This window comes from Gadus morhua, chromosome 14 (assembly GCF_902167405.1).
Source record: "Gadus morhua chromosome 14, gadMor3.0, whole genome shotgun sequence".
NCBI lineage: Eukaryota > Metazoa > Chordata > Actinopteri > Gadiformes > Gadidae > Gadus > Gadus morhua.
In genome coordinates this window covers 9,120,918-9,144,536 of record NC_044061.1, presented here as the reverse complement: position 1 = coordinate 9,144,536, position 23,619 = coordinate 9,120,918, and the positions used below count along the sequence as shown (strand labels likewise).

The 23,619-nt window shown below is 43.3% G+C and overlaps 1 protein-coding gene across 4 annotated transcripts; it reads right to left on the bottom strand.

Annotated features, from left to right (window-relative positions):
- Positions 1–1,657: 1,657 nt before the first annotated feature.
- Positions 1,658–21,396, bottom strand: rufy2 (RUN and FYVE domain containing 2). 4 transcript variants are annotated; one of them, XM_030377230.1, is made up of 20 exons: positions 20,896–21,396; positions 18,951–19,319; positions 14,660–14,833; positions 14,037–14,154; positions 12,238–12,339; positions 11,798–11,921; positions 11,426–11,490; positions 11,240–11,305; positions 10,791–10,860; positions 10,599–10,700; positions 10,309–10,425; positions 10,109–10,201; positions 9,553–9,627; positions 9,023–9,120; positions 5,538–5,657; positions 4,981–5,110; positions 4,390–4,484; positions 4,258–4,306; positions 4,064–4,144; positions 1,658–3,683 (listed from the first exon to the last, which is right to left on the bottom strand). In XM_030377230.1, exons 2-20 carry the CDS (start codon positions 19,024–19,026, stop codon positions 3,540–3,542), a joined length of 1,899 nt encoding a protein of 632 aa, XP_030233090.1. In that variant the 5' UTR covers positions 19,027–19,319; positions 20,896–21,396; the 3' UTR covers positions 1,658–3,539. The 4 variants fall into 4 exon arrangements, with proteins under 4 accessions (XP_030233090.1, XP_030233091.1, XP_030233089.1 ...); XM_030377231.1 differs by lacking the exon at positions 20,896–21,396 and adding an exon at positions 19,481–19,643; XM_030377229.1 differs by lacking the exons at positions 18,951–19,319; positions 20,896–21,396 and adding an exon at positions 17,751–18,430.
- Between the last annotated feature and the right edge of the window lie 2,223 nt (positions 21,397–23,619).

Below are 23,619 nucleotides of genomic sequence, written 5' to 3'. Positions count from 1 at the left end.
GGCTGGCTGGACCGCCGATCTTGATGAGTCGGCTGGCTTGACCGCAGTTATAAACTGGCCTAACTTTCACCGTCAACACCGAACCCCTTCTTCTTCGCACAGCTGTTAACTTCCGGAACATTCGCTAGTTAGATTTTCTCAAACAGCAGTTTCAAGTACGGGTAGCATAGAACTAACGTTAGCCAAGTGGGGGCTCCATGATTGCTAAATCTAACGAGAGAGGTAAAATTGCCATTAAGGAAGGAAAGCATAGTATGCTTTGCGACTGTGCTTCGCAGTATGCCTTGAGTAACCCAGCATGCCTTTCGAAACACCTCGTGATTGGTAGATGAAAAGCTACCAGGAACGCCTAATGGGCGTTCTTGTGTCATGACAGAAACGCCCAAGCCTCCTTGTGGTGGTTCATGTTCTTGAGGGAGTCAAAGCCAAAGTTCCTTTCCCCCAATTCATTCTCAACCTTGGCTGAGATAACCCCCAATACGAGTCTCGTTGTAGAAATACCAGAGACGAGAGTCCGACGTGTTATGCGCCATCACACCAACAGCAGAACGGTTATCCAAATAACAAGGAAGTGTACAACACTTGCGTTACAGTCCTGGAGCTCTATATCTAATATCATATAATACATAGATATCTATATCATATAATATATTGTGTGCAACTCCAGACGATATTATGAATCACAAACGACTTTGTCGGGTTCTGCGACGTCTCTGGTTCTTCCACTTTCACATCAACCTGAAGTCGACTGAACCGCGCGCTGCCTGCTGCCGGCTGCCCGCTGCCGGGCGATGGTGCCTCGCGGCAACCGGCGGCATGTCGCAGTTCATGTACTTCAGCGAGTCAAACCAAAGTTCCTTTCCCCCAATCCCTTCTCAACCATGGCTCAGATAACCCCCACGACAGTCTCGTTGTGGAAATACAAGACACTTCAAAGAACCGACAAGAAACACTTGCGTTACAGTGTGTGTATTCACACGCACACAGCGCGGTCGAGTCTCATTGGCGGGCCAACGTCTCTGGGCGGGCCAGGCAGAGTAAGGGGAGGAGCTGAGATTCCTGATGACGTCATGAATACAGACATTCCAAATCAGCGCGCTTGAGCCTCCGTTTTTTCAAAGGCGAGCAGAACAGCTAGTGCTAGTTTTACACCTAACGCAAGTTTTAGCCACTGGGGGACCATAGGCAGGCTAGGGGAACTCATATTTGTGTTAGAAAACCTCACAAAGTGAGATTTTCATGTCATGGGACCTTTAAGGTCTTAGTTTTTGATTAAATGGTACATTATATAATTGCACATCAACAAAAATTTAAGCTAATACAAACTTTCTGTACCCTGGCTATCTTAAATTGAATGCTATTCCTTTGGGTTCATGCATTCTACATTTGAATTACTAGCATCTCCATACATTAAGTCTTGGACAAATTGCCATGACAATGCATAAAAACAAACACGCATCTCAAGTTTGTAAAATTTATCAAAAACTGCTTGTACCAAGGCAACATGGTTATCCATATTAAATATCTTAAAACACATACATTATGTAAACAATATTGATAAAGAAAATGTATATACACAACATACATTTAAATCAGAAATGCATGTAAAATATGCTATTCTGGATCTGCTTCTAATCCAATTAAATTATCACGGGAACAGATTTATCAATTTAATTACTCAATTATGTGCAGAGTTACATTTGTAGATCCAAACCATTTCTTGAATTGTAAGAAATACGTTTTTGCCAGCAAATTATTAATCAAATGATTATTCATACAGTAAGGACAAAGTGGTAAAGGTCGGTCAGTATTTAAACTAAAATGATATGATTTATATTAGAATTTACAAAAATCAACCATACACTCAAATTTGTATAATCATTCTTTCATTAAACAAATAAGCTAATTTATTCTAAAAAAACTGGCTATTTGACCTATTTCCTTCTTGAATAGCTGTAATAATAAATACCAAGTTGGCTTGAAGGCAATAATCCATTCATGAAGTCAATGAAGTTGTTTGGCAAGGATCAAATAAATATTTAGTGTCAGAATGCGTAAGAAACCGAACAAACGCAAGTGAAAAGTAAGGAAATGTTTGACATTTACACAACAAACAATGATGAATCACTAGGCTAATTTTGGCATTTACTTTTCAAAATATTGACTAGTTTGGGTTGAAATGAACTGAAGCTGACCAGAGAATACCAACAACAGTCATGGAGGAGTCTCAACACACACACACACACATGGTGTAGCAACCCCTATGACAACCAATGTACTGTTCCTCACCAAGAAGATGTCCCACAAGCAGCTCATCTCCTCGGCAGTGGCCTCCACTCACAAACCATCACCTTGATGGTGGCGGGGGACTGTAGTCCTAGCTGAAACAGGATTGTATTCCTGGGACGCGAGTGTGGGGGTTCTATCTATAGTCGAGTCTTCTGTAAGAGGTTCTCTATATATTTCTATTGCTGATTAAAGCTCCTTTTAGTCAACACAAATGTTTTTCAAGTTTACATCTCATTACTCTGTACTCATTCCTGCCACTTGAAAACAAGGGCAGGCAAATCAGTCTTTTCAGATATTCAGTGCTCAGGGAAGTTGACGCTAATCATATCATATAGAGGTTTGTATAACGAGGCAGTCTATACTCCATCATCCATCCATGTATAGCTTCTTACTCCTGTTTGGTGCTGGGGCGATCCCAGCCGACATCTCATTGGTGACTGAGCCCAGGCACTGGTCCATGTGCTACCTTGCCATCCTTTACTATAACAGTTCTAATATATACTGTTTATTTGTGTACATATGTACTCTGGCACATTTACAGTACTATGTAAACTACTTTGGAGGTAGTTACTCAAGATAAACATCTGATGTAGAATCAGTCATCGCTTTGAAAAGGGGCCAGCAGCTGTATTGAGGAGATAATGTCTAGCAATGGCTCACATCATAGGTTTGAGCAAGTTACACAGCAACCTAGATGCTGACAGCAGAAAGTCAGGATTTGAAAGTGTTTTTGTCATAAACCAAACAGACATAGGCAGTCGTGGACATTCAATACTTTTATCCATCGTCATGGTTGAGTTCAATGATTAAACCAGTAGAAAATAAGCCTTCTAATAACGTATAGTAATAAGTATCATGACTTCTATAGAGCTGAATTGAATTCAAACATATCTCAACTTGAATTGATTGTTATTTGGTTCTCTCGGTCTACGATGCACAATCCTTTGTTGTCTTTGCCCGAGTGACTGAAAGTGAAAAATTTGGCCCTTGTAAAAATAAAGAAAACAGACGCTACAAACTATGAAGCAATACATGACGCAGGTGTGACAGCATTTGTTATAACTGATTATATATTATCGACAGGGTTCAACCTTTCCATGCTTCGTTGATTTCTAGCAGCACATACAGTAGACTGAGATTACAGGGATGTGGACCACCTGACATCTGATTGGAAGATACACACTGGAGGGCGGGTTCTTAGGCACCTGATGCTCAATACGATTGGAGGAGTGTCAAGAGATGTCCCGTCTTTACGTAGGATTGGAGGAGCAGCGCTGCAGGAGGAGGGCGTGGCAGGTGTCGCAGACTCTGACTGGTTTAGGGGAGGCGGGAAGTGGAAGCTCGTTGTCCGAGCAGCTGTTGCAGAATATCTCCCCGCAGTTTCTACAGTGATGCTGGTGGGACACAGACAGAAGAATTGATTTATTTAAAACTTGATTTGTTTTGATTTGTCCTTTTTTTAATTGAAAGACTTTTGTGAACCAAATGAAGCATGAACGATATAAAGTCATATTATTTCACAAAACATCCTCTGGAAAGTATCAGTTTCAAACCACTGCAGACACAAGGCTCTTAAAAAATGTCCAGCCATTCACCATAGTGACCAAAGAATAGGAAAAAGGAATAGTCACTACAACACCCATAGTGTACTTAATGTGCAAAAAAAGGATGCAAGTATGGCTGTAGTATCTTTATGACATGGATCCTATATAGAATATTGCCCAAACCATTCATATCTAGTCTATCTAGCTCTGAGAATCTTCATTGAACAGACCTTCCTTCTGGAGATGGAGAATTCTTTCTCACACAGCTTACAGTGGCTTGCATCCTTGTCCTTCAGCCACACCTGTCCCCCCTGATAAAAACACTGCACATTACTGTTGCACACAAAGCTAACATTTCCAGTGCATTCAGTGCCTGCTAATAAATGCATCCGATTTTTCCCTGGTTCTCTTTGACCTAATATACCTGAAGGGCTTTGTTGGCGTCTTTGATGTCTTCAATCTTCAGCTTGGACCTGAATAGGAGACCGCCATTAGGAATAGACACACTCTAGTAGGCCAAGGTGTGTGTGTGTTTGTGTGTGCGTGCTGCGCTTACTCGCTCAGTTTAGAGCCCAGCTCCTCCAGAGCTTGTTCCTGGTCTTCACAGATGCTCTTCAGCTGAACGTTCTCATCATGGAGACGATGAAACTCCTAAATGAAGACCCCCCCCCCACACACACACACACACACACGCACACACACACACGATGAAACCAACAGACCCTTGAGTGTTGGTCTCAGCCTCCTCAAGTGTGGCCAGACTCCATATTCAAGTTCAAAGGCAGGTATTTTATTGTCAGATGCTCACGAGTCGCAGTGGTCACTGAAACGATTAGGTCAAGTCACCAGCCACTACCTATTCACGGAATAATATAAATAAAAAAAGGTAGATGACGCTACCAAAATAAATAAATATCTACATTTATATCTAAAGATAAATATACTGGAAGGCAATAAGTATATCAGGCTATTTGTATAATAACAAAAATAAACTTAATCCAATTATATACAAAATCCAATAACGTTCAGATCCAAATCAAAGTTATACGGAATTTAGAGCTAGAACATTAATGATAAACTGATTTGTTAACATGGTTATGAAGTGACGAGTGAACGTCAGAATGTCCCAGACTGCGGAGGCACATACCTGCTTCAGACCGCCGATCTGCAGGGCCTGTGCGCTGAGCTGTGACACGCTGTCCCTCTCCCTCTCCAGATCGTTCTGTAATGTCTGCCGCCACTCCTTCTCGATCTTTAAGTCTGTCTCCAGCTGTTGGCTGCATATGACAGCAAAGAGCAATCCCGTGAACTTACGGTGTCGTCAACATGTCAGTGTTACAGAAATCGCAGACTGGGGATGCGACTCATCAGTGTTCTCCCGTCGCTTTATGCTGACTTTGGCTTTGGGTTCACGGCCTGCCTCTTGCAGAACTGGAGCAGTAAAGCCGTGGGGGAAATTGCTGTCACTGCATTGTGCTCAAGGCCAGTTTGTTGCATAACTCACAGAATGTGGTGCCAAAAAACAAAATGGAGGTAGCTGGAGAACTGGTTTGGTACCACCCTGAATTGTGTTGTGGCATGCATGTATGCATGCATGCATGCATGCACGCACGCACGTGCGCACGTGTGTGTGTGTGTGTGTGTGTGTGTGTGTGTCCATTTTTTTGGCGAACTCAAGATGCCGTTTTCCTTTGTCTCGCTTACAGTTGTCGTTCTCGCTGTTGGATCTGCCGCTGCATGCTGTCTGCCTTGTTAGCGAAGTCCGCCTTGAACCTCCGGGCGCCCTCCTCCGCCGACAGCCGGTGTCTCTCTGCCTCCTGTAATCTGCACCATTATAACCAGGGATAAACTCAGGGCCATGGAGAGAAACACTGGGGCTGGGGGGGAGGGGACGGGCGGGGACGGGGGTGGGGGTTTGTGTGTGTGTGCGTGTGTGGGGAGGGACAAATTAAAAGTGGGATGGATGGATGGATGGATGTGAAGGTCGGGAGCGATCTGAAGGTTACAGGTCACAGCGAAATGGCAGTGACCCACGGCGGTCGACAGCAAGCGATGGATCGAGAGGGAAAGTGAGAGAAAGCCACAGTGGTTTCCATTTGCACCCCTCTAGTCACACAAACCCCATGCACAGACATAAGGGAGTACGGGGAGGGTTAAGAGAGGACTAGTGAGGGCAGGGTAGAGGGGGGGGTGGAGGGAAGAAGTCTTTAGAAGTGGAGGGGGGGGGTCAAGGAAGGAGAGCAGAAGAAGGAGGGGAGAGAGGAGTTCTACAAGACCACACCTGGAGTTAAGATAAGTACAGGAAACAGCAGTACCAGTTTAGTGGTCTTGAAGCATGCAATCAAATACGTTGCTCTGAATGTCTTTTCATAATTTAGTACTCCGATATGCTGTCAATAACTATGTTTCGCAATATTAAAAAAGAAAATAAAGCAGAACCCAAGTTAAAGTTTCCATTCTTTTGTAGGACTCATTTAAATTAAATTAATAATCTCTATAATAATAAGAACAATAATAATAACAGCTATATTTTTAAACCTTTTCGTGGTTATTATTACTGGATGGCAGTTTCTACCTGATGGAAACAATATTCCAAAGAGGGACTCAGGGATCCACTTCAGATTCAATTATTCTCAACATTCTCACCCTGACTGGTGATAAAAAGCACCAAGTCTAACTGAATTTTTCCGACATCTATGTTTATTAGTCACAGTGTAAAACACATTGTCTTGTATCTGCATTTGAAATGGTTAAACTGGTATCATGTTCAGATAGGTTTGGAATAACTTTTTACAGTACAAGAAAAGTAGAGTTAGAATAGGTATAAAAGTAACTTCCTATGAGTCAAGAAAACACAATGAAAACATTCAGGGTGACTCGACATGAACGTAAACTACATTGCTTACATTCCATTACGATATGAAAAAAAATGAAATCTATATTTTTCCAGACATACAAGACAAAATAGCCAGAATCAAAGAACGGACCATTATTCGATAGAGCCAGGATCACATGAACGTCCGCTACACTGTTTTACAAATCCAAGAAACACCTTCCCTAAACTCTACCATACACAAGGAGGATGTAGCAGTAGTGAGCTTGGGTGTGTTGCTCATTGTACAACTTTGGACTACATATTGCATGTAAAATAACCTGTCCATGCATCTCTGAGGTCAACTATTCATCTTCTTTCTACCTTCGAGATTTTAATCAGCTGGCAGTTTTTGCCGAACTTAAGTTGTATTCCCACGGTGCCTTCACGGTTTATACAACACTTTAATGATCACAATGATGCTACCACCCCGTCTTCTCGATTTGTTAAGCAGTATTGTTCAGAGAAAAACCGCGATGGATAGACTATGGCTCTGAACCTAGACTGAACAGTAAGGAAGGCCATTATATTCATTCTAACTCACGGGACCAATAATAAAAAAAAAAACAATACTTCAGTCTTCAATTAAAGCTAGAATCTTCTGCAGATATCCCTCATTGGTTTTGCTTAAATAGCCTACCGAATATAATTATAGTATAATGCTTAGCATGTGTATTGGTGCTTGTATTTATGTACATGTACATTCAAATAAACATTTGTGAGTGAATTAACAAAAGGTTATCATTAATTAATTATTTATACAGGTTTAAGAAGGTTATTTCTGATCAACTGCAAAGAGTCACCAACAATGCTAACTGAACTCTGCTATATGAGCAGCAGTCCAGTCTTCATATTTCAGAGGAAATTATCTTCCAGATCCTGAAAAAGAAACCGCTAATCGTGATGTCATTTTAACACGACACAACATGACACGATCTGAAGATCCGTTGTCCCTTGAACTAACGTGATCATTCCTGCTGATGCCATTTGTCTTCTTTACAAAAACCCAAACAAACCACCCGATACAAGTCTCACCCTAAAGTATACTGAATGTTGAGTCGAACACACAGTCTGGGTTAACCAGTTTAGCAGAAGAGTGAAATCGTGGGACTGTATTACGAGTATTCATTAACGCCTGGATGTCGTGTTCAGAAGGAGATGTCCTTAACCAGCTTGTATTGATGCTCTGTGTCATTGGAGGCACACTTAACAAATGACATAGCTAATGTTCTCGTTTGACTCAGTAAGTCCTTATCACTGTAACACAGACAAACACCACACAGACACAGACACACAGACACAGACACGCACACGCACACACACACACACACACACACACACAATGGGGTGACCGCATATGCATACAAAACAAATCAATGGATCAAATGAAACAAAGTTAAAACAGATGATATAAAATGGATGGATGGATGGCCGTATGGAAAAGGAGGGAAAAAGGAAGAAGGAAGGAAGGAAGGAAGGAAAGGAGGGAGGGAGGAAGAAAGGAAGGATGTCAATACATCAGTGTTCTAGAGCTTATTCACACACAGAAAAAATGGCTCGCCCTCACTATCATACCACGTGACGAAGTATTGATATAGAATTAGATTTCAATCCCATTGATAATGTGCACATTTAAAGCAAAGCCTGGCAAACACTCCTGGTTGGTATTGACCAGGTCTTCACAGGGGATCTGTAGGCCAGGAGAGCATAGAGCTTGCTTCTCCTAAACTAGACGTATGTGAGAATAATATAAATCCCATTGATGGAGTCTTTCAGGAACAAAAATGGCAGTGAACTCCGTAGACTTCAGCTGCTTGGTCCCGGCTAAGCCCGAACTTTGATTTAAACCCTGGTCTAGAGTCAACAGTTGAGACAGCGTCTAACCTGTGCTGTACAACAAAGCACACCTCTCGAACCAATCACAAAAAGCATGGAACTCACTTAAACCAATGGGAGAAAAGAGAGGGGGGGAATGGACCATGTTGACTGGGACATGACAAAGCTAGGTGTTCAAGGCAATCAACCAATCAGCAAACAGCTAGCCCTAATGGTGCCTAATGCTATAGCAACACAGAATGCCCTAGATCCTCAAAAAATAAAACCTTGACACCTAAATTATCAGATGCTACGTTTACCGATTTATTAAAAGTAATTTATTATGTTTTACATGTGTGAATATATATTTATATACAGGCTACATTTGTTGTCATTGGTTTGGACTGTTTGGAAAAATCCTGTCAGTGTTATATAGTGTCAATAGTGTCAATCATTCCCTATTTCGGTTTGAGGCCGCCCAACACAGCTGGTCTGCTCTTACCTTTGCTCCAGCTGCTTCATGGTGGCAGAGATCTGATTGGTCTTCTCCTCCAGTCTATGAATCATGTCGTTCTTCTGCTGCATCCCGTCATCGGAGGTCTGGACAACCATAGTCAACATTCAATAGTTGTGGGGCTGAACGATTAATCGAATTCAAACCGACATCTTGATGTAATAGAACTCGAGTTGCATTGCTTTTTTTTTCGTATTTATTTTTCTATTAGAATTCAATAGTTAAATAAAGTTGTTGTATAAATTCATCTCAACACATAGGACTGGCCTAAAGGAAAGAGCAGTTTATATGTTGACTGCTACATATATAATTATTTATTGCTTGTTTAATGAATAATACAGAACGTAAGGAACTTTAAAAAGAAAAATCGCATACTAGATCGCAATCGCAATATTGGTCGAAATAATCCCAATTCGATTATTTCCCCAAATCGTTCCGCCTTAAATAGTTGTTACGGGTCGTATGCATGGAAGCGTTTGTCATCATCAGGCATTCAGCGACGGGTAAGATGTAGCTACCTGCATCTTTTGGTACATCTCTACATTGATAGTCTTGACCTCATCCAGCTGGTGTCTCAACCCGATGAGAGTATCCTGTGGACACAGAGGCAGCCGCTTGACCGGTTGCACCGAACACAAAGCCTTGTGTCCACAGCGCTCGCTGCTAATGATTCACCGTGGTTCAATATGTGCTGGCACGCTTGTGCTGTTGTGACAGAGGGACGGAGTTCGCCTTCACAAGCTGTAGCATGCGCTCCTTGTGTCTTGTTTACTTTCTCTATCTAGATTTCTGCATTCAAATCTTGGTTTTACTTTTGCATACAGAAATGTAGAAAATAAAACAATTATACATCACACTTCCTGAGTGTGACAGGAACATTTCAGGATTTAGAAGCCAAAGCCACAAATACAAAACAATGACAATTTTGATTCATCGATTGCACCAACAAGATATAACCTGGGATAATTCTGTGATGTTTAATGAAGTGTGAGAGGAAGAGCCAATTCAGGGTACCACCAAACACCCAGTGTTTGGTCTCCTGCCTAAACACGCAGCAAAGGAACCAAGTCTCACCTGTTTCTCGTGGATGTCCTTCTCAAGAAGTTTCATAGCCAGTTCCATTTCCTGTTTCATGGACACCTGCACCACCAGCTCGTTCTCCACATCCTGAAAACGTACAACCGGATTATTTTCATTAAAACACTGACACACATTAACACAGCCAGACCGGACATCATTCCCCACCCCCCCCCATGATCCTTGACCCCTCCCACCTGTCTGAGCTGGCACTCCTCCTTCAGTTGTCTCTGGGCTTCGTTGTACATCTCGTCCAGACCCTGGCGGGACTGTTTGTATGTGTCCCTTTCCACGGTCACATCGCCCTGCGTCAGCTGCACAGACACCACGCCTTTAGAATCAAGTTCTTCCCAATAGAGTGTGTGTGTGTGTGTGTGTGTGTGTGTGTGTGTGTGTGTGTGTGTGTGTGTGTGTGTGTGTGTGTGTGTGTGTGTGTGTGTGTGTGTGTGTGTGTGTGTGACAGTGGTAACAGTTACAGTCTCGATACCTCTAAATGTTGTTTTGCTTTTAGTAAAATTAGGCTGTTTTCACTTCTTAGCTGTTGATTTTCCTCCTGTAGTTTGATGATGTTGTTCTTGGCTATCGCCAACTGAAAGCAAATACATAATACATAAACACATATAACAATCACATGCTATGAATGGACTAAAGCAAACATTGTTCATGGTTCGAGTCCCACCTCCTCTATGAGCTTAGTGTTCGACTTCTCCAGATTGTCCACTCTGCCCTGAAGACCATTGACTGTGGAGCTGAACAAATCACAAACACACACACTGATTGTTTCTACATATTCTCCTCCTTAGACACGCTGGGACAGTCAACCAGATATCCATCATAAAAGAGACTGCATCGCTTTAATCCGAACCGCGGTCATATCCACTATCTACGGCTGAATAATATGTATGGGAACTCTGAGAGAACAGCTCATATTATTATCAGCTGCCAATATCGTATTTATGGTATTGTATAATTCAAACTGTCAAATTGTGTCGTACAATAATTGAACAATTACAGGCCCCACACTACAAGACAAAGTAAACATAGACTTCCTTATTGAATATTAAATATGAACTAGATGATTGATGGTGAAATCCACATTTAAGACTATAGGGTGTAAGTAAATCCTACTTAAGTTGTCTGTTCAACTCCTCCACATAGTTCTTCTGATCCAAGATGGAGGCTATCTGACTGTTCCTGTTGACATGGAAACAGAGATGAAAATAGAATTCTGCAAACGGACGTACCCAATTTGATTAGAGATGATGAGAGAGAGAGAAGTAGAAATATTTCGAAATGGACGGAAAGCAATTCTACCTCTCTTCGCTCCTGTAGTCATCAATGTCATTCTTCAGGTACATGGAGAAGTCTATCACCCCGACCTGCAAGGAGACAAAAAACATTCATGAATACGTATCCATGAGAAATAAAACATACATACTTAAAAGAGAAAAAAACGTTTTGAAGAGGGGTAAATCGGGGCTTGTTTAAGTAGCCCAAGTTCCCCGATGGCAAGAGAAAGGAACATATACCGACTTTATAGGATCACCTTGAAATCATAACATCACATATCTGTGTGAGAGTGAATGCGTGTAATGTGCGTGTGTATTTGCATGGGTATGTACGTGTATGTGTGTGTGTGTGTGTACGTGTATGCATATGTGTGCCTATGCGTGTGCGTGTGTTTACCTGGGAATCCAGATCCTCTCCCTTCACACAGAGGTTGGCGTCGATGACGTTCAGTCCCACGAGCAGGCCCACGATGACGGCTCCCTCCTCCTCCAACAACACAGCGGAGCTCTCGTAGAAGTCACTGTGGAAGGTAGAGACACAGTAACACGCCCACGGGTCGTCAAATGTTGACTCAAAGTGATGGTAAGGGAACGGTCATTTGACACTCGTTGTTTTGATTAAAGGGCCATTTTTTTGCTGGCTTTCAGCGTGTTAGCAAGACGAGGACGAACGGCATGAAGCGCCAACTGAGGTCAGGTCTCCTGGTGTGTGTGTGTGTGTGTGTGTGTGTGTGTGTGTGTGTGTGTGTGTGTGTGTGTGTGTGTGTGTGTGTGTGTGTGTGTGTGTGTGTGTGTGTGTGTGTGTGTGTGTGTGTGTGTGTGTGTGTGTGTGTGTACCTCAGCAGGTCTTTCCTGGTAATAAGGAGTCTTAAGTAGTCCGCTAGTCTCTTCTGCATGAGCGCCAGGCGCAGCCAGGCGCGCGCTCTGCCTAATGGGGTCCTAGACACACACACACACACACACACACACACACACACACACACACACACACACACACACACACAAACAAAACAAGCAGGTCATTATACAGATCCCTCTTCCGTGTTCCTTCTCATTTCCCTGGGGGGAGTTTTTCCTCACCGCTCTGGGAGCTTTGGGTGTTGAGACTGTAACTGTGATTATAGAAATGAAGTTTACTTGATGAATAGACGAGTAGGTCCTGAATTCCCTTTGTAGCTGTGGGGACTGGAACAGGTCTGTTGCCACGCCTTAACAGTTTAAGGTGATTTAACGATATCTAAATGAATGCCCCTCCCGCGTCTAAAGGTCACACCGTAAGCTGCTTTACTTAAATTACTACTACTTCTACTTCTAGTTCAACTACTGGTGCTACTACTTTTTTACAATGCAGTCATTTAGCAGACACTTTAAATCCAAAGCAATACATCCTGGAATGTTTTTATCCAACAACATTTGCATCCTAGATAAATGGTGTCTATCTTGCCCGGCAGCTATTCCTGTATCCTAGTGAAGCATCGAATCAGGTTTACATGTGTCATCTGTTCCATCAACTGAACCTACTGACTCAGCACTTCATGGGGGAAACGTCTGTACCAGACTGTTGTTCCCCTTTCTAAGGTGTAGGCCAAAGATTCAGACCATGAAGTCTAATGTGCTGCTAAAGACCAGACTACGGTGAAGGTCCCTGTAGGAGAGAACCGATAGCAGCAGATACCTCTTACTGCGACCACAAGCCACGGCACTCACTGGTGTGATGGGGAAAAACAAGCGGTTTTCCTTAGTAAATTAAAGTGTGGGAAGTAAAACTAGCTTTAAGTACATTTCGTTGTGGGTAAGACAGAGAGAGACTTAAGACCCTTTCAGAAAGTGTTAATAGACACCCAAACACATGTAGTATTGATATCAACGCAACAACAGGCACGATTACGAATGACTTGATAGTCTCGCCCTTCATCTTGGATGTGCTGGAAACAAACTTTTGATTTGTTTACAGCACACATTTTGCCTCCTGCCTCCGGCACACAGCACCCAGACGCCAACGCTTGTCCTTCACCTAACGGAGCATTCCCAGCGTGTGAAAATGTTCATACAACTCAGGACAGGTAGAGGAGGCAGAAGAACAATGAGAAAGAGGTTGAGGGAAAGCAGAAGCAAGACACTATCGCTTCCCCCCCTGCCAGGTAAATTCAGCTCACTGGTAACTAACCATATGTGCCAGTTTCACAACTCCCTCCCCACGGTAGCGCTCGGTGGCTGGTGGTGCGTATGCATGGATGTACAATGCATGTTTTTATGTAAACATGTATGTTAATGAAAATATTATCAAAATTATCGCAACCTGGCCTACACGTTGTATTCTCGAGATATGATGAAGAGACATTATTAGATGGGACAGACCCCAACAGATGTCACACCATGAATCAAAAAAAAATTCACACGATATGATTCGTTTTACCGGATCTTCCAGGCCTGATAATAATAATACTAATAATAATAGATTGTTTAGATCGCTTTTCTTGAAGTCGCTTTACAAAAAGGATTACATTCAGAGACTCTCAAACAAAATGCAAATAGACAACAATAGACAACACACTAAGAGAGAGAGGGTGGAAGATGATGGCTGTGTGTTCAAACTACATCAAAATGCACGCGTGCCCGTCAGCGTGCGTTCTTACTTGAGGCCGGGGAGGTCCCGTACGGAGGCGGAGATCTCGGCTGCCTCGGGACACAGCTTCTCCACCAGCTCCAGTGGACCCCACAGAGACTTGTTGAAACCCAGGAAGGACTTCTTTACTGCAGGGTGGGGGGGGGAGAGAGGGAGAGAGAGGGAGAGAGAGAGAGACTCAAAATCTGGAACTGATGTTGTCGCATAGAAGACGCACACAAGAAACAATAGCACATGCGACGTGTCTGCCTTCTGGGCTATCGGCCAGAAAGGGCTTTCCACCTAACCCTTAACTTAACCAAGTAATGGTAATGCCAAAACCTAACCAGGTAGCTGTGTTTCCTTTACCTAATCAAATAGGTTTGTTACCTAAAAGGAAAGTATATTAAGTGACCCAAGTCTAAAGATAATACAGGACACGAATCCCGGTCTCCTGGGTGAACGTCGGATGTTTAACCCATTCAGCCACCACAAACCGTCTTTATATGTACTTTATACCTGTCACACTTTACACGATGTTTACACCTCAACATCGTCCTGAAAGGCAGAACGATGTCTGTCAGAAAGCGCGGCGAGGGCCAACTTCTCCCGTGCGCTCCACCACGACCACCCGCCTGCCCTTTGACCCCGTACCTCGGAGGCCGTGTTTGAGGCAGTGCTCCATGACGACGAAGAACTGCTGCAGCGGCGGGTAGTCCGAGTCCAGCGTTCTCCCGAAGCTCAGCGCCGACTCGATGAGCCCCTTGATGCTGAGCTTGGCCATGTTCAGCAGGTTGGCCCGCTCCATGGCCATGGGGTCCCGAAGGGCTGCCGGGGGGGGGGGGGGGGGGGGGGGGGGGGGGGGGGGGGGGGGGGGGCCAGAACCACACGGGGGTGGGGGTCAGACAGCGAGGTAGTAGTAGCATGATGCTGCCGGATGTATCGCTTCTCCAACAACACTCTCCATCCAAACATAGGACAGAGTGCAGCTTGATTTTACTATTTTACTCTGTTTTACACTGTTTTTAATTCGTTTCACATTTGTAATGTGAAATTACACTTGGTAAATGGTAAATGGAGTGCATTTATATAGCGCTTTTCTCCAAAGCGCTTAACAATATTGCCTGACATTCACCCATTCACACACCGACGGCGGAGTCAACCATGAAGGGCGACGTCCAGCTCGTCAGCGGGATGTTAGGGTTAGGTGCCTTGCTCAGGCTTGTAGTGTGAAATGACTTGTAAGGACATTTTATTTCATTTCAGATTTCGTGAGCCAGTTATGGGCTTACACGCTGGTCACGTTTTCCCATATTCTCATTGCCTGAAGTAAGATATGCGCACACTCGTATGTACTCGCCTACTGTTCAAGCAACTCTTCCTACAATACATCTATAGTGGGCGTGGAGTAATATACAATAGCCCAAATCCTCTTTTGCTGCACGTTGGCCAGTATACATGCTTTTAAGCACCGTCAGACACGGATCTACCCCAGAAATCCAGAGTTCTCGTGAGAGCACAATTTGTGTTTGCTCAGCGAGTCACTCTGGGAACGAGCAATATACTCACTCCCCGATTCCCCTGGAACAGAACATTAACCAATAACATCGGTGTATCTGAATAGGCGGGCCGAAAGCGTTGCTGTTTTACCGCCGGATACGGCAAGAGTCTTATCTATTGGTTAGCTCCGCTGGTCTGGATACGTCACCCCTTGTATTCTTTTGATTTGTGGTAGTGTGATATTTTCAAATTGCATGCTTGGTGCCGCCCCTCGAGTTGGGCCACTTTCATTACTCGTTGCCAGACCCAACAGCTTGCTAGTTGTGGATCTGGATTTCCAGGCTAACACAGATCTACATTCAACAATTCATTGGCAGTTTGAGAACCACTTTTGTCATTGTTTTGTTGAGAATGAAAAATAAAGTAAGAAAGAGAGACTGCCGTATGGTGACACCCTCAACTTGGCAAGAAGGCAGCAGCGTGTAACAGTTTGTCATCAACTCTAGAGAGGGATGACTGGACAACTATGGTGGAGGCTACATGGCGATTGCCAAACAGACCACACAAATGTATCCTGATTACATCATGTCTTTCTTCGTTGCCGTCTTACGAGACACCGGTCCATGTATCAGAATATGAAAGCAATGCCAATCTTTTGTTTGGACACATGTCATTCCTCCTGGTTATAGAGTTCTGAAGTTCATTGATCAAATAGCCCATGTCCTAGTCCAAGTTCATCAGAATCAAATGGGCAGAAGACTAGGGCAGTAAACATTAAGATGACTGTCGTGTTCCTTTTATACTCGTGCCTACTACTCCTCTCCCATGTGAGGATGTACAGCAACACAGAGCACTGTGGCCGCCACACCGTACACAAGACATGTAGATCCGTTGCCTAGCAACACTGTGCATCACCTGTGCCCGATGGGGGCAGTGATTAATGACCAACCGCAGCAGTTTGACTAAAAAGCATACAGACAAATTACTCAGTGGTTACCTGGAGATGGCATTAGGCTATATAGGTCAATGTTCAGGGGGAATCTTGTGTCCATAATTTGACAACACAGTCAGGGATTTCATTGACAACTTTTAGAAAATATTAGTTTTCTTAGAAAACCAATGCTGCTTAATGAAGTAGCTAGATTAGGACAAGTAGTCAGGTCGAGTAGCTTAGGGGTACAATCTTTCAAAGTTAGCGGTAACGATTTATTGACACTATATTTTTACCCAGGAAAACTTAAATGAAATATGAAATATATTTTTTATATATTTCTTGTAAGAACTCTACAAGTTTTGAATATGTCTTTGATTAAACCATATGAAGAAATTGAGTAGTTGTGTTTTGCCTATGTCCCATTGATAATGTAGGGTAACATTCAAACTAGGCTTTTGAGACACTGTAAAAACACCTGCCAAATGACATCATGATCACCGCAACATTAGACATGCAAATTATCCCATTGATGAATAAAGATGTATCATAGGCAATTAATGACATGCCTATGATATAATGATGTATTGGGGTCAATGGTTAAAAGTTAGTAGAGTACATTAAGGAAAATCTAAGCTATTGCCTACATTTCATAGTTAGTGTTTGATGATGTCCTGTTTCTTGTCGTTTTTTAGAGAGTCAAATTTTTGCTTGAACAGACATTATAGGGGCCACTGTTGTGCCCTGTGTCTTCATCAAAAAGCACATGCTGTTTACAATCTTATCAATGGAGTCTTGTGACACAGTCAATAGGGTAGAAGAGTGCTTAAGATGAGCTCAATGGCAGAAACCAATGTTCTGCAGACATCACCAGGCCCTGCTGTTTGTAACATTGATGCAGAAGGACATGGTGCATTAAATGACATAGTGCATGGGGTCACTAAATGAGAGGATGGCTGAAATTGTGTCATCTATGAGTCCTGGGAATAGTTCGATTTAAAATATTGTAATTGTGGTGGCTAATCAAGGCAAGGCAAAGACGCCATTGGTTGAGTTGTAGACGTAAACCCATCTCATACACTTGAATACAGCGAATATATTTCGGGATGAGGGATGTTGATATATACTTATGTAACAATCCCTGGTTTTATTGTCCATTTAAACTGTTATTGTACGTCAGACAAGAGATGAATCTGTCCAGAAGAGGATGTAACGAGTGGCAACCCCTTTTCTATTCAACTGAACCGAATTAAAAAAGGTCCAAGCTCTTATGCGAGGCATCCTTCCTGCACCACAGCTATCACTGGAACTCACCTTTGGGGGTCCACTCCTCGGGCAGGGACGTCCTGTGGTCTGACACCTTGGGCAGGACATGTATGCTCCCAGAAAACGTCTCGGATGCTTTCCTGGCCAAGGCAAATATAGGAACCTGCCATCGGCCGTCTCCCCCTGTCCGCACGGTGCTACCGCTGCCACTAGCTTTATTATCTCCGGCGAGGTTTGCTTTCTCATCCTGCAATCGCAAAATCCCAAATGCCTTTTCCTTGTTGTTATCCGCCTCGGCGAAAGCCAAGTCGTGCTCTGCGGACGATGCCATCGATCACCCTACACAACGAATAACGCTAATGGACACAGCAGGAAAATGCGAGGTGGATGGAGCGGGCTAACCAACATAAGCTAACATCCATGGACCGTTCACCAGGCGAGCAGTAAGGATCAAAAGAATCTCGGGATGTCTCTCGTCAAAACAATGAAGGATCTGGTGCATAGATCCCACCCCCGCACGCACAAGAAATGTAAACACTATGATCCGGTTGACATGATGTATGCTAGCGACACGTCCATAATAGCTGGTAGTCCAAAGAGCACTTGCCATTCATGTCAGGTCTGTACAGTAGTGTTTACTAGGATATTGCTAGCGGATAGTGAACGCCGAGTGTTCCGCTGCACCCATTGGAGGGCCGTGGCCAAAGCTCACGAGACACACAAAAACACTACGTAATGGTTGTGTGGCTGAGAACAGAGCACTACAGCGCCCCCTACTGTATAAAGCGAGATGGAGGCCTTAAACTGGTTAGTCTCTGCACGGAGTACATTCGTGTTTATTGCAATTTTGCAAACATTATCTACAACTGTAAAAACTGTATATTTATTACCATAAGTTATAGCTTACATTGAATCCAACTTAATTTGATGTGTCTATCTATTAGTGTATTGTTTAAGTATTAACTTACTCACTTACCTTGCAATGCATAGTTAAAACGTTTGGAATATAATAAAAAATGAAAGGCAAGTAAAACATTTTCAAGGAATTCTATTGATGAAGGACAGACGACATTGAATGAGTCATACAACCAACAGAAGAAACACATCAGCGAGAGAGAGAGAATGTGTGAGAGGGGAGGGGGGAGGGGGGGTGAGAGCAGGGGCGAGAGAGGCTTGGCAGTAGATAGAGAGACAGATAGATGACCTAATATATGTCCAGGGGAGACATGGCTGAAGGAGATGACTTACCCTGGCTGTAGGCCAGTCGCTCCATGCTCTCACTGTGGGTGATGCCCCACCGGTGGAGACTCTGAGGGGAGTACATGGCGCTGGGGAGAGAACCCCACCCTCGGAGAGACTATTGGTGTAGCGGTGTAGTATCTTCAGGTCTCTCTGTTGTCACACAGACCACTCAATGGCTCCTCAGAGCTCACTGAAGACGGAGGTCTGGGCTGAGGTGGATTCTCTGCCTGGTTTGGCTGTGATCCAGTCTGATCGTGGGTTTGCTTTGGTCTCAGCTCACTAGAATCAGCTCATGAGGGGTGGAGGAGGCGAGCTTCCCCTGGTTCTGAGAAAGAAGGTCCGCTCTCCTGTACGCACCGTCCTTTTCAGAAAACACTGTAACGGGAAAACAATCGCATGGCGGAGCCGAATGAGTCACAGAGGACTGAAGCATGTTTGCATGTGAAGCATAACTATGAATACCTTGAAATGAACAGGTTAGATGATGATCAATTAATTGTTATAATTTTTCCTTCAACAATATATCAAATATTCACCTGAAAATTAAAGAATATGGTTGTATTGGCATCACTTGGGGTGATGCCATGCATGGGATCAGACAAGGAAAGTAGAAAGCGGTTGATCAAGAGCACTCTCAGAAGTGACACATGGCCTTTTCGTCTTTACTTCTCTCTTCTTGTTCTCTCTCTTCCTGCCGTCCATTTGCCAATGCTTCTCCCTCGCTCGCCGGTTTAATGTTTCTCAGTAATCACTTAAGGCTGACCACAAGTCATATGATTGGTTTATAGCCGCCAAGTGCATTTCCTGGGTGTTGGTATGTATGGAAGTATAGTCCCTGGCTACTGTTTAACAGAGAGAAAATGAGAGAGGGAGAGAGAGAGAGAGAGAGAGAGAGAGAGAGAGAGAGAGAGAGAGAGAGAGAGAGAGAGAGAGAGAGAGAGAGAGAGAGAGAGAGGGAGAGAGAGGGGGGGAGAGAGAGAGAGAGAGAGAGAGAGAGAGAGAGAGAGAGAGAGAGAGAGAGAGAGAGAGAGAGAGAAAGAGAGAGAGAGAGAGAGAGAGAGAGAGAGTGAGAGAGAGAGAGAGAGAGAGAGAGAGTACATTCTTTATTTTTCCCCCTACCTGTTTTTCTGTCAATGGCTGTCTTACTACCTCTCTCCCTTTGAGGCTCACCCATTAACATCACTCTCAGAATGTGAAACATTGTTCTTCTTCTTTAATGTTGATATCTCTGTGGATTATATCTCCCAGAGTTGTTATTACATTGTGTCTATCTGCTAAATCCTGGCTGTGGTGTATCTCCATCGTCAATATTTATTTTTACATTTACATTTTAACATTGGCTCATCAGCATTATGGGAAATGGGAAAACATTATTCAGTGTTATTGGTGAGAAGGTTTGGCCGTCTAGGGAAAATCTGTTTTTCTGTCTATGTGCTGCATAAACATAATATGCATACATATTATATGAGAGGACAACACTGTAAACACTGTAGATTGACATATAACTATAAACTACCCCTGGAACACGCCCTTCCTTGTCAGGCAGCTGAACCAACCAACCGGCACTCTGCAACCGATGTTATTCCACCAATCAGGGTGTGGTACTGCTTTAAAGTGGAATATGCCTCTCTGCGGTAACTGAACGGGGGAGGGATAGGCTGACATATCCTGATAGAATATATGATTCATAATAGATTCATAACCATCTTCGTCATTAATAAATCAGTGGTGCATGATGCATGATATGAATAAAATGCTGGTGAATGTGATGTACATGTGCATGCAAGAATCGAACAACCTCATCCAAGTACAATAGTAAGGAAAACAGTTCTTTCTCTCTTTGCAGTACACTGCTGTTGTTTATGCCTTTGGTTGTCTTTCATGCACATATTTATCATCAACACAAATAAACAAAGACATACGTCACATGTAGTCTGCTTGTTGGTCTCACCTCCGACAGTAGAGTGCACTGTTGTCCCACCAAGTTGTCTGTGATCAGCTGTCCAATGGGAAGTGTTTTCCTCTGCGATGACCCAGTGGAAACAGACTGGGCTGGGTCCACTTCCTCCTATAGACTCCTCTCTATGACCCCTTCGGCCCCGGCGGTCTGGTCTCTCTCTCCGTCCAGCGGTAGCACTTGGTCAGCAGTGAATCAACTTGTAATTCCACAGCAGATTCCCATGTTGAGTAAGTAGCTACAGAACCCGCTCACAATCGTCCCTCACTTCATCCGACTGCCTCTTTGCATCTTATCCTGTAAAGCTCACTTATCCGTCGCTGGCTATTTTATTAGTCGACCCATCTCATATCCAACCTGACAACATTGGCTTCTACTGTCTTCTGTCAAGTTGGTGAGGCAGCAGGTGCAAGCTACTGCTGTCCAGTGTGAGATGGGCGGCTGGTCGGTTCAGCCCTCTCTCAGATGAGCTACAGTGACATCGCCGGCTGGAATCCCTACCCTCACCCCATGCAGCGCCCATAGAGAGAGAGCGAGAGAGGGAGAGAGAGAGAGAGAGAGAGAGAGGGAGAGAGAGAGAGAGAGAGAGAGAGAGAGAGAGAGAGAGAGGGAGAGAGAGAGAGAGAGAGAGAGAGAGAGAGGGGGAGAGAGAGAGAGAGAGAGAGAGAGAGAGAGAGAGAGAGAGAGAGAGAGAGAGAGAGAGAGAGAGAGGGGGGGGGGGGGGGGGGGAGAGTGATATGGAGAGAGAGAGGGAGAGAGGGGGGAGAGACAGACAGAGCGAGGGGGAGGGGTCTAGCAGTCCTGACACAGCAGAGGAGAGGAGAATGGGTAGTTTGTGGGGAGACGGGAGAGGCGATGGTATATTTCATGTAGCAAATAGAAGGCGGTGCCTATTCTGTTATGTAGGGGAAGTTAGGAGGGAGCATGAATAGGAGAGGATGAGAAAGGCTGCAAAATAAGTAGGATGATATAATAATACAAATGATGATAATAAAGGATGTGTCCCACTCATTATGAATGAATGAGACTCAAGTGGGAGGAGCCATGAGCCGTGTCCCCACAAACATCAGCATGTGAATGAATATTCACGTTAAAGAAACAGTACATCTCTGAATGGAGGAAAGATCCTATAGATCCTCAAAGGGTTCAGGAATCAATGGGAAGCCGTGTGGGTTCTTAAGGTATTTCAATAAAAAAGAGAGAGAGAGTGATAGCTCCTGTAAGCCTTCTGTTAATAGGAGATACTGGCTTTTTTATAGAATTCCACTTTTGAATTAATCAATATTGATTATTTAATGTCTAATATTTAATGTCTAATATTTGATATGCATATATTTTTTATTTAACGTTTTATATTTTGATCTCCCCATTTTTCGCCTGCTTCGGCAATGTTAAAGTGTGTTTCTCATGCCAATAAAGCTTTTTTAAATTGAATTTAATTGAGAGAAATAGCAACTCTTGACATCAACAGGCCACATGGTGTCACTATGACGGCCTTTTGACAATAGGGCTTTGTCAAAACCTTGAATTTTGGCTCTTATAATGTTATGACTGTCCATAAATAATGTTATGACTGTCCATAAAGTTTACCAGAGACCACAGGTAGTGCCAATTCATCCAACAGAACAACAATACACAGCCTTGTGATTCCATGACAGATGGAGCCAAATGTAAACAGAAAACACTTTCGAGGTAAAAGCAAATGCTCACAGTGTTCACTGGGTCAACATTCAGCGTAGAATTTGCATATGTTGTATATTATTAAATGCATTTTTTTTTCATCATCTTTAAATGCAGACATTATTATGCAAGCAAGCACGACATGGAGAATTGTCCTCAAATAGTATTTAATTTGTTAACTTTTATTTTACTTTTTGAATTTAATTGAGAGAAATAGCAACTCTTGACATCAACAGTCCACAAGGTGTCACTAGGACGGCCTTTTGACAAAAGGGCATTGTCAAAACCTTGAATTTGGCTCTTATAATGTTATGATTGTCCATAAATAATGTTATGACTGCCCATAAAGTTGACCAGAGACCACAGGTAGTGCCAATTCATCAAACAGAACAACAATACACAGCCTTGTGATTCCATGACAGATGGAGCCAAATGTAAACAGAAAACACTTTCGTGGTAAAAGCAAATGCTCACAGTGTTCACTGGGTCAACATTCAGCGTAGAATTTGCATATGTTGTATATTATTAAATACATTATTTTTTTTCATCATCTTTGAATGCAGACATTATTATGCAAGCAAGCACGACATGGAGAATTGCGCTCAAATAGTATTTAATTTGTTAACTTTTATTTTACGCTAGATGGCGCTTTAACTCCATCTTTTTTTTTGCAGTCTCGGCTATACCTTCACCTTTTATTTGACCATATGAGGTAAATAAAGGTCCAATTAAAGGTTATTCTAAAAGTGTTTGTGTGTGTGTGCGTGTGTGTGTGTGTGTGTGTGTGTGTGTGTGTGTGTGTGTGTGTGTGTGTGTGTGTGTGTGTGTGTGTGTGTGTGTGTGTGTGTGTGTCTGTGTGTGTGTGTGTGTGTGTGTGTGTGTGTGTGTGTGTGTGTGTGTGTGTGTGTGTGCGTGTGTGCGTGTGTGTGTGTGTGTGTGTGTGTGTGTGTGTGTGTGTGTGTGTGTGTGTGCGTGTGTGATTGCGAAATTCTGGTAAACCAGGCAGAATCACAAGTTCTATAATTCGTGTTTTATTCC